Source organism: Physcomitrium patens, chromosome 7 (genome assembly GCF_059467195.1).
Source record: "Physcomitrium patens ecotype Gransden chromosome 7, ASM5946719v1, whole genome shotgun sequence".
In the NCBI taxonomy this organism is placed as follows: Eukaryota; Viridiplantae; Streptophyta; class Bryopsida; order Funariales; family Funariaceae; genus Physcomitrium; species Physcomitrium patens.
This window is the reverse complement of record NC_143416.1, coordinates 9,045,685-9,056,706: the sequence shown is the minus strand read 5'-3', so window position 1 is coordinate 9,056,706 and position 11,022 is coordinate 9,045,685. Positions and strand designations below refer to the sequence as shown.

Below are 11,022 nucleotides of genomic sequence, written 5' to 3'. Positions count from 1 at the left end.
AATAAAGATACACACACTGCCTAGTAAATAATATAAACACTATAAAGAATAAAATTGCATAAACACTTGGAATTTTCTACATAATATTGATGATGTAGTTTTTATACCACACTGAATGGAATAAATAGCATGTAATCATTAATATTTTCAACTAAAGTAGACACCAAAAGAAGAAAATAAAAATGATTTAAAATACTTTTTGTCCAAAAAAAAAGTGTATTTAGAATCAAAATGAAAAAGAAACTAACCTAACAATACGCATATTTATAAAACACATAAAAATGGTATCTAGACCTGTCAATATTGATTTAAATATTCACAATTAACTATTCCAATCGCATCTTCTACAAACAAAGCTACTCCCACCTACATATTTCTAAACTAAATTTATGATAAACATTTGAACTATTAGAATGTGTTGAAAAAAACAATATAAAAATTTGAAAACCAAATGGGGGAGGAGGGGAAATGATGATGGTGTGGGACTCTCGACCAAAAATGTGATAGCAAGCGTTGGTGAAGTGAAGTGGGAATGGGGGTGGGTCCTCCAATGCAAAGCAAAGCAAGGAAGCAAGATGAATGAAATCAGGAGAGAGCGGATGAATGAGTGGCATGGAGGACGGCTGGGCGGGGGGCGCCAAAGGGACACGAAGAATGAAGCCAAGGGAGGGAAGAGCGCCATGAAGGAGGAACAACAACAACGACACCACCAACAACGTGGAGCGAGAAGAAGAAGAAGCACCTTCAATCATCGCCATACAGCTTCCTTGCTTGCTTGTCTTGTCTTCTTGCTTTGTTTTGTATTCACTTTGGCCCTTTTTCTTCTGTCTGGGTTAGGGTTTCTTTCTCCCCCCACCCCTGTCTCTCAATCCGATTCCCTCCGGGACTGTCCCCGCTCCCTTCACCCCCCCCCCCCCACCTTGCTGATCTCCGCTGCATTGCTCGGTCCATTTGTTGCGGTCCCTCCGTCCCCAATTTGGTCGCATTTGGCTTCGGGTGCTGCTGCTCTGGCGCGACAAGTGCGAGGTCGGGTGGTGTTGGGCACAAAAGTTCTTGGAGTTGCTGGTTTACGGGGCAGAAGGCGTTCGCGGGAGCGTGCGAGGGGAATTCAGGCGATTGCGCGAGGCGAAGGAATGTGAGTGATTGGGGTGGAATTGTTTTTTGGTCTGTTTGGGAGTCTGGCTGGCATGTAGGAGATGGCGGGATGTGGCCCCTCGCGGTTCGGGTTTTGCGATGAGGGGTGCTGGGAGGAGGAGGACGGGGCGAGGTTCGGTGTGCGAGGTGGTTCCGGTTGGGTGCATGTTCGGGCGTTTCGAAAGTTTTTTCTCCCGCCTCGTAATTCCGAAGAGCGCATGTAGGTGTGTAGGGCGAAAGGTTTTGAGGGTCGGGGGCGTGAGTGCAGGTGCAATGGTTGGCGCGGTTTCGGTGAGTGCGTATCGGGTGTGTGTGTAGGGGCGACCACGAGGCGGTGGGGGTTCCTTGTGGTGATTAGGGCGGAGGTTCGAAATCACGGTTAGGGTTTTGGAGTGCAACTATTGAGGGAGGGCTGCGAGGTTGTACCTCGGCGGGAGCGGGCAGGCTTGCAGATGTGACCCCAGGTTATGGCGAAGAAGAAAGGAGGAGGCGGGAGAGCTCCCAAAGCAGGGGGCGCTGCTGTGGGGGCCTCCGTGGAGGCACCGTCCCGGGAATTTAACGTGGGTGACCTCGTGCTGGCAAAAGTCAAGGGTTGGCCGGCGTGGCCCGCGCAGGTGCGTTATCATGATTCAGCGAAAGAGCATTACCAGAATCTCGTGCAGAGGCTTGAGTGATATTTGAGCGGCAAAGTTTGTTTCGCAAGCAGGGAGAAACATGGCGTGAGGAATTGGCCTTGGAGCCGGATAGAATGTGTTGGCTCCTTCTCGACCCTCTCTTCTTGTTTCGCTGGCCGGGGAGCGGTGTCATTATCGTCGCGGCCGTCGGGGCGAGTTTGCACGGTTGCGTGGGAGGGTTGTGGGTTGTGTAGGCGGGTGGTGTCGTCGATTTCCTGGAAGTTTGACCGTACTGTCGGACCAGGCGAGGGTTGGATTGGATTGGAGTGGGCTGGAAGTTGTTCCATGTGTTCGGTGTCGTAAAGCTGAGAGAGGTGACCCTGCGCGCGCGCGCAGGCGTAGTGGGTAGTTTGTTGTCATGGTTCGGCTAGCGACGGGGTTCTGCTGTGTTGGCGGAGGTTCCATTGTTTCGGGGGCATCCGGCTATTTCCTTCCATGTCTACTCCATTTGGGCACTGTAGTTCTTGTCCCTGGCGTGCCGGGGCAGTGGATCACAATTTTGACTTCATTTTGGAACTGGACGTTGGCAGATTGGAAGATTGGAGACGCAAGGGAAACACGCTGGCAAGTATTACGTGACCTATTTTGGTCCAGGACAACAAATGTGAGTTTTTCGTCCGTGCTTTTGTCGCACAGTATTTTTCACATTCTTTGCGGCCGTAGAGATGCTAAGTAGTGCTGGTGCTGCGGCAGTGGTTGGTGCCTGCCGGTTGAGCTGTCGGAGTTTGATGCGGATCAGAGAGAAGCCTCTGTTCAGAAGTCGCTGAAGAAAACTGCGGACAAGAAGTTCATTTTCGCCGTGAAGGAAATATGTGCTTTGCAAGATGAGCGGGCAGGGGCCTCGCCCAAGGACTCCGCAGAAGAGGATGGGGAGGTATCCGATGACGACGGTCCTCGGGATATTGGCTCGGACGGTGGAGAAGAGGACGCGGTGGACAGGGAGACAGGTTTTACGGAGGAGGTTAAGCAGGACAGGTATCCCATGCCCGTCGTGACATTGAATCAGCAATGCGAGTCCGTTTATTTCAACGAGGGAAACGGTGAGGAGGATGTCGAAGATGGCGATGGCGACAAGGATTGGAGCGAGAGGCGACGCTACAATGATAGCGGTGTACAGACAGGGAACGATTCGGATGGAGGAGGGCAGGAACAAGAAGCGAGTGCCGATGGCGCGATAGGGGAAGGGTTGAAGCCGTTTGTAGAGCTTCAAAAGCCTGACTCGGAGTCGGTTGGAGGGAGGAGGCGTGCTTTCGGAAACGCGTTGGTGAGAATTAATCAGACTTCCGAGGAAGGTGTGGAGGAAAAGGCCGCGATGCCAGAAGGCGAGACCCAGGTGCTGACATACCAGTACGGGAGGAAGAAGCACCGGAACAAAATTAACAAAGATGTATTGCCTGGTGTTGTGGATGGGTTGGCGTCAAACCTTGGACAAGGAATCGTGGAAGACTCAGCTGCTGTGCATGCCGAAGCCAGCGATGTTCCGAAGAGGATGAAACCCAAAGTGGGCAGATCGTCCAAAGCCAATCAACAAGGTAAAGTGGGACAGGACAGCAAGTCGAGTGGTCACGCGGTTAGAAAGCCAGATGCTGGGGCGAAGAGATCTGAAATGGAAAAGGGCAGTGGAAGAGGTGCACATGAAGGCATCGGGAAACCTGGAAAGGACAATGACAGCGTCGTAAAGAGGGTTCCGTCCGACAATGGGCACAAGAGGAAGGGGTCTGATTTGAAGAAGAAAGACATGTACAGCCCTGGTGTGAAGGGAGAGGTTTTGGGCGGGGAGAAACGTGAACGCAAGTTGGAGGCGAAGAAGGACGTGAGGGAAGTGGCGGCGGAGGTGGGCGGATTGAAGAAAGAACCAAAGAAGTCGCAAGTGTCGAGCAAGGGTTCGGAGGTGGGTCTCGAGTTGTCAGGACTTGTGGTTTCCGTTTTGTGGTGTCATTGTTTGTTTGGAATTCGGAGTAATGGTGGATTATGAACCTTGATTTGTGGTGGCGGTTTTGGATGAGCGATGTGCAAGTTTTCGAGGCCGCACTCGCCACAGGGCGATGCCTCGTTACAGGTGCTACTGAGGTGTTTGTGAATACTGCTCCTTGGTGGTCCCGCTGTGATCGGTACATGGTGGAGTGACAGCGATGCGGAGTCTGGGAGGTGGTGTGCCGTGCACCAGTCAAAGGGAATGAGTGCAGTGAATGTTGTGCAGGGAAGTGGCGAGTTTTGGTATTGAAGGTTTCATGGTTTTGCAGGAAGTAAAGAAGCATTCGGCTACACCGAAGCAGCTGGGGGAGCACGTGAGAAGCGGTGTTGATGACTCGGAGAAGAAAGTTCCAAGCTCCTCTCCAGGTTGTTTTGGAGGATCGAAGGTGAAAGTTGAGGTGAAAGGGGAGGGTTCTGTGAAACGTAGAAGGTTGTCCGATGGCGAGGGCGAAGGGGAGGAAGGGAGTGCGGGAGGGGAGAAGGGTGATGGGGGGACTAGCGTGAAAGTGGAGAAGGATGAAAAAAGCCTTCCTTTGTCGAAGAGGCCTAAGATGGTCGCGTCGGAAGACAAGTCGGCGGAAGGAAAGCAGAAACATGTGTCCATCGGGCGTTCGAGTGTGGATGGAAGCAATGGCGAGAAGGATTCGCCCAGAGATGGCAAGTCCAGAGAAAGGGGAACCAGTCTACCCCCGAAAGCAGACAAGGACCGGATGAGGAAAGCGGCTCTGGATGGCGAGGCTGCCCTCCCTCCTTCGAAAAGAAGGCATCGGGCGTACGCAGCGATGAGTGCTTGTGAAGCGGAAGCCGCTACAGCAAGCGCGGCGGAATCCAGGGAGCAGGCAGGAAATGGAGTGGCTTGTAACCAAGACGGCAACGATGTGGATGCAGCCGCTTCCTCCGAGGGTGCGAATAGAGAGGGAACATCTGCGCTTGGGCACGAGGCCGGGAGTGTGGGTGGGTCCTTGAAGGATGCGACGGCGGCGCCACACGCTTGGGAGTCCACAGACGGAGGGCATAAGCAGCAGAAAGTAGAAAGCGGGCACGATAACGCGAGTGTCGAGGACAGGACAGAAAGCAAGAAACATCCACCCCTGAAAGACGCACAGGCAACAGATTCACCAAGAAAGCGCAGCGGAAGTGGGGATCCGAGCAAGGTGCAAACCGCGAGGTCAGAAGGTAGAGTGAAGAGTTCCAAATCGAGGAGTCCTGGTCCCACGAGATCGAGCTTTGAAGTGGCGACGGAGAAGCGGAAGGGGCATTGGGGCGGGTCCGAAAGTGGCAAATTGAGCACAAGTATGTCCGGGGGGACAGAGGCGTTCCCATCCCATGCAAAGTCAAGTTTCGAGGATTCAAGTATAAGAAACGCGTGAGTACCTGAGCATCATTTCGTACGCTGATGCGGTTGGAGTGACGCACGCAGTTGGGTGTGAGGGCCCCGATCCTTGATAGGGATTTTGAGCGTGTGCATTGACGTGATGAGTTTTTGGAGAGAGCGGTGGGTGTTCAACGTGCGTGCTGCACCGCATTGAGCATCACTGAATGCTTCACGTAGTGTAGATGTGGTGACACTGTTTGGAACTCGTGGAACGAGCAACTTTGTCGCCCTGAAGTCGTGTTTCTACTTTGGTTTTTGTTGTTGTCATGGTTGGAAAGGGCGGTGAGGTTTTCGTCCTATCGTGCGTGCGTGGCGTGCGGAGTGGTGGATGTATGAACGTTAGTGACGAAGGGGAGTTGAATGGAGTCTGTGGATTGTGTGCGGGCTCACGAGAGGTGTGTTGTTGGTGCAATCAGGGTTGCTCTCGCTAACGAGAAGAGGAATGCGCTGAAGAGGGAGGGGGATTCATCTGCCTCGATGAAGGCTCTGATCGCAGCAGCTCAAGTTAAGCAGCGAGCCAAGCAGAACTTCACAGGTGACAATTTGTGGTTCTTGTACCGTCCTTGTGGTTCTGAAGGTTACGCAGTTGACGGCGCACCTCGAAGGGTGTATTGCGGTGTCGGCGGTTGCACTGAGAGATGTTTGGGGATGTGTGCAGGCGGGTCTGGGCCGTTCGTGTTTGCAGAGCTCGACAAGTTTCCAAACAGCATGGTATGCAGCCCTTCTCCTTCACAAAGAAGAGGGAGTTCAGGGCTGACTCCACCAGTTCAACATGGGCAGGGCGGTGTCTTGAGTCATGAAGGACACAAAAGGCAAGATCTGGAGTACACTCGATACGGAGAAGCAGCGGTGGATACGGAAGCCACTATTGCACGGGATACCTTTGTGGGTATGTTGGAGACAGTTTCTCGCACAAAGGACAGCATAGGGCGCACGACGCGGCAGGCCATGGATTGTGCAAAGCACGGCATTGCGGAGCAGGTTAGTTATATGGCAGCGGTGTTGTGGCGCAGCGTGATTTGATTGTTCCGGCGTGCTCTTGTAAGCAGATGGTAAAGTTGGGAGTTGAAGGTGGGTGTTAGCGTGAGGTGGAGTTGTTGTAGGAGCATGTTAGTGTGAGGTAAAGGTGAACGTAGTGCTAACGGTGATGCATTGTCACATAGGATGCGTGGATATTTATGATTACTAGGCGGCTTCATGTTTACTAGTGTTGATGGAAAAGGCTGGCGTTGAGGCTTACTGAGAGCGGTACCTGAGCTTTTTGTAGATTGTTGAGGTGATTGTACGGAAATTGGAGAATGAACCCAGCTTTCATCGGCGGGTAGACTATTGGTTTCTTCTAGATTCTGTCACTCAAGTCGCCCATACGCAGAAGGGTAAGCTTTCCTTGCTATGGTTTGTGGATGTAATCCTTGATACCGAAAGCAAGGCGTAGTTTTATGATTTGCGTTGCTCGTTTTTCTCGTACGGGGTGGTAGCGACGCTCTCGATTTGTGCATCGTGTGGGATGTAGGTTGTTTGTGGGGTGCACAGGTGGGTGCTTGTAGGCAATAGCGCCGCATGTCGTGTCTGAGAGCGTGCGTGATGTATTGTTGGCGGAGTGGTTTTGATGGATTGCGTTATCGCAAGCGTTGGGTTGTGTGGGTGCTGATGAGTTGTGTTCGTGTGTTTGGGACGCATCAGTGGTGGCATACCTCCCGATCGTGCAATCTTTTCTTCCTCGAATACTTAATGCAGCTGCCCCACCAGGGGGTGGGGCGCGTGAGAATAGAAAGCAGTGTCTGAAGGTAAGCGGTGATGATGGTGGCTGTTGGGGCGTTGTATTTCGTGTGCATTTTCTTTGGTGGTGTAGGTACACATACATTCCAAGCATGCACTCGTTCATTCCTTTTATCGGTGTGTCAGGGGTGGGTGGGAACTTGTGAAATAGAGAGATTATTTGAGCGGTGCGTGGTGAAGCATGGGTAGCTACTAAGCTCCTTGTGCGTGGTCACCGTGTTGGGGTCTGTGTGAACAGCGTCTTGACGGTTGTAAAGCAAGGAATCTTTTGACGGCTGGTTCGTTTGTGGAAGTAACCGATAGTCGTGGTGCGTTGCAGGTGTTGAACTTGTGGCTGGAAAGGAAGGTGATGTCGGAGTCTGTTTTGCGACATTTCATGACTGAAATAGAGTCGCACAATGACGACAAGGGGTTGCCTGGAAACGGTGGCCGCCGACTTTCTCGATCTGAGCGTGCAGTGGACGATCCTATAAGGGACATGGATGGCATGCTAGTTGACGAGTATGGAAGGTAATGCTCCTGTTTCCATATCGCGTTGTGTAATTATGTAGTGAGCAATTACCTCATTTGGACGAGCTATTGAGTTGAGTATACTAAATCAGAACGCCGAAGGTAGATGTTGCGGTTTTCCACCGCTTTGTGGGTGATGCGATTGTTGAGGCGCGTGGGATTTTTGTACATGGAGTCGAAGTGGAATGTTGTGTTCATGGCCAGGCTTGGGGTGGTACAGAGCGTGTAAGCTTGTGCGGCTTGAAATGACAGTGAAGGGTGGCAACCGTCGAAAGTGTTTGAGGTTTTGTGGTCGAAGCTCGTAAGGTCCGGTGCGGCGTGAGGTGTAAGACGTGAATTTAGTGTAGAGGTTTTATGTTGGAAAGTCGTGCAAGTGGTGCGCTTTCATGAACGGTGGTTGTGTTCACTGCCCAGCAATGCGTCGTTGAGTTTGCCGGACGGGTTTTCCATCATTCCTCAGTTATACGAGGACGAGGAGGAAGGCAGCGAAGATGGGAGCAGGCAGTTGGAGACGGAGTCTGTGAGTGCCATCAACACCACGCGTTCAACCGAAGGGGAGGAACCGATCGACAGGCATCGAACCGTGCTGGAAGATGTGGATGGAGAGTTGGAAATGGAGGACGTTTCTCCAACAGCAGAGTCAGAGGTTTCAGGTATGAAGCTAAGGGAGCAGCTTTTGGGAGATGGTTATTCGGAAGACGCAAGGACAAACTGTGGGCAGCCTCCTCTGCCGTTGGGTCCTCCCCCTTCTGTTCCATCGCCACCTCCTCTGCCAGCAGATCCTCCTCCTTCACCCCCTCCACCCCCCCGATCCCCACCTCCGCCAGTGACTGGGTCGCAGGCAGCGTATCCAAGTATTGGGCGGAATCCGGCTCATTCACAGGATTCAAGTACTCATCAAGGGAGCGATTCACCGTCTACACCAAGTACCTACTCGGGCTTAGCTGGGTATCAAGGTCAAGGGAGCGGTGGGTTTTCTCAAGTAAGTGAAATCGGCCAGCGGTTTTGCACGCATTTTCACTGCAGACGCAGGTCCGATTGAACGGGAGCGTAGGTGTTTTGGAAATTGTTGTTGACAGTGCAGATGTGACGGCGTTTGTTTGCAGGCGGGGTCCAGGTCGAATGCGTATTCAAGTGGTGCAGGGAGTCAATCAGGCGCGTCGCTGGGTTCTCCGATTCCTCCCCTACCTTCTCAACACAGCAGTCCAGGGTTTGCCCTTGGAACACGTCTTCCACCCCCTCCGCCTCTCCCTGCGTCGTATCACCCTCAACGGGTGTGGTCGGAATCCCGGACTTCTCCAGGCGGCGATTCTGACGTTTCTCCCCGATCAGGGAGGGGCGGGGAGGAACCAGTGCGACAAGGAAACCAAGAGGTGTCTGGCAGCGAAAGAGTTGGGCAGTTGGGCGGCGGGCGACACGATGTTGGACCCTTCCCAAGTGGAGGTTGTACAAGCTCTGGACCTTCAGAAGGTGCAGAGGACTTCATCTTTTACACCTGTGGTTCCGGTGGGCCGCCGTCAGTGGCGTATTTGTGCTCAGTTTTCCGATGGTTTCTGGTTGGGCAGTTATAATGCAGCTGCAGAAGCGGATTGTTTTGACATCTGCTTTTGCATGTAAGGGGAGTTTGGTCATGTTGTGGATGCTTTCGTGTGTCGGAAGTGGCCGCTAGTGGAAGCTGTGGAGTGGACGTGGTATGGTCGGTGAGGGCAGTGCGACGGTGCTTGATGTGGATGTATGCCCGGCGAAAGTACTCTTATCTGCGTGGGCTGAAGTTTAGTTCCACGATGGTGTGCACGTGTGCAGGGGTGCAAGCGGGAGATCAGGGATCGGGAGTTGGCATGTCTGGTTATTCTTCGAATGGTCCACTTTACGAAAAGGAGGATAAATCATACAGAGTGAATGCGGGTGTTCGGCCTGGACCAGCAGGTGCCCAGTTTCCGTACGGGCCTCCCGGAGTTCAACCTGCGATGCGTGGTGGACCAGTCGGGGGACATTTCGGTTCACATGCACAATACCAAGGACCTCCCATGAACCCGTCAGGTACGCTTTGAGTGGCTTGAAGGGGCTGGGCGGAGGCTCTCGCTAGAAGCATGTATGTAGGACAGTTTGGTTCTGGAGGAGTGAATGGCTTCGAATCGGGTAGTTGCAGGCATTTGTGTGAGGTGTTGGTGTCAGGGGCTCTGTTTTTGAGTGTTGTGAATGTCTTGCAAGACGAGATGGTTGGAGATGTAGTGAGAAGGGTGTTGGGGATTGTATGGGATGGAGGTGAGCAAATGAGGAGGTTATGCTTGCTGAAGAGCTATTTTTTTCTGGTTGCACGGTCTGATGGGTGGGCGGCGATGTTTATAGGTGGTCAGGGGCCGATGCCGACGCTTGGGTTTAGACCCGGGGGTCCCTCTCATGGTTCGTGGAGGCCGAGTTAATTTATCCATTGGCGAGCAACGGGCAGATTTTGCCGCCTGCAAGGTAGGGAAGGTGTGCCTTCCGCTGTATAGAAGCTACGACTACCCGCAGGAGTGGAAGAAATGGTTGCTGGAGCTCTTGCTCGTAGTGGATGCCGACGATGACCATGCATTCATTGTTTACCATCTGGCAGGTTCATGTTTGGCGTTTTAGTGAAAAAACTGAATTTCCGAGTACGAACAGTGAACCTGGAGTTAAATGTGAGCTTGGTCACAAGTTGGGCTGAGATTCTCGAATCTTGGGAGGAACTGTAGAAGCTTTGAAGTTTGGGCAATGAGGCGATTTCATTGTTGGAGGGAGGTGTCGGGATGGAGTAGTATATCAAGGTACTGATTGGATGCTCGAGAAGGAAGCAGCAGCAAAGTAGGACGTTTTCCCCTGTTTTTTTTTTGGTTCTTGTACATTCTCTACTTTCCAATTAGAGGCTGCTGATTGCAGCCATTAATACTATGTAGATTTTGGGTCTGTATGGAAGAGTCTCGGTTACGTTTGCTTACGATGGTTTGTGGTTTGCGATCGTTTTGCATTATTGCGCGGTCTCCGTTGTTGGACTTGGGGTGGGTTTTACCGCATGTTTTTGTGCACGACAATTGTACGTTTGGACCCGACTGATTTGGCTAGAGTGCAGCAGTTGTGGTGCAATTGGACGTTGGGGGTGCACCTGTGAAGTTTTATGAGGATTGCCTGGGCGAATGTTTGGAATGCTTCTATTTTAGTTGTATGAGTCGTGGGTTCTGAAACGTCGCTTTTGAATCGGCAAGTGCCTGCGTGTGTGCGTTGTGTTTATTGTTGTTGTTTTTGTTGTTATTTTTGTGTCATTTTGTTGTTTGGTCTGTTTTCTTTGTGCACGTGTGCCTTGGTTCCGCCAGTGTTGTCTCTGGCTTTAGGCCCTTGCCTTAGCAACAACTGCGAGTTTTGTTTTTGTTGGAACTATGATCTCAATTTATGTCTTGTCTTATCATCCATTCTTGGATGAAGAGCATAATTAGTCTATGTCGTACTGTTGCTGTTGAGATTCGGAACTTACTCAACATGTGTATTTTTACTCTCTATTTTTACTCTGGGCTCAAAGTGGTCTTTTGTTGAATATATGTTTCTATTTGGCTCTTTGGG

The 11,022-nt window shown here is 51.8% G+C and overlaps 1 protein-coding gene across 1 annotated transcript; it reads left to right on the top strand.

The window, feature by feature from the left end:
• Window positions 1-690: 690 nt before the first annotated feature.
• LOC112284642 (uncharacterized) lies at window positions 691-10,378 on the top strand. The gene is made up of 14 exons (XM_024524641.3): window positions 691-1,135; window positions 1,403-1,748; window positions 2,339-2,412; window positions 2,502-3,699; window positions 4,052-5,148; window positions 5,574-5,692; window positions 5,816-6,138; window positions 6,425-6,533; window positions 6,841-6,944; window positions 7,256-7,446; window positions 7,861-8,428; window positions 8,553-8,916; window positions 9,250-9,486; window positions 9,796-10,378. The coding sequence occupies exons 2-14, from the start codon at window positions 1,602-1,604 to the stop codon at window positions 9,867-9,869; spliced, it is 4,605 nt and encodes a 1,534-aa protein (XP_024380409.1). The 5' UTR covers window positions 691-1,135; window positions 1,403-1,601; the 3' UTR covers window positions 9,870-10,378.
• The last annotated feature ends 644 nt before the right edge of the window (window positions 10,379-11,022 follow it).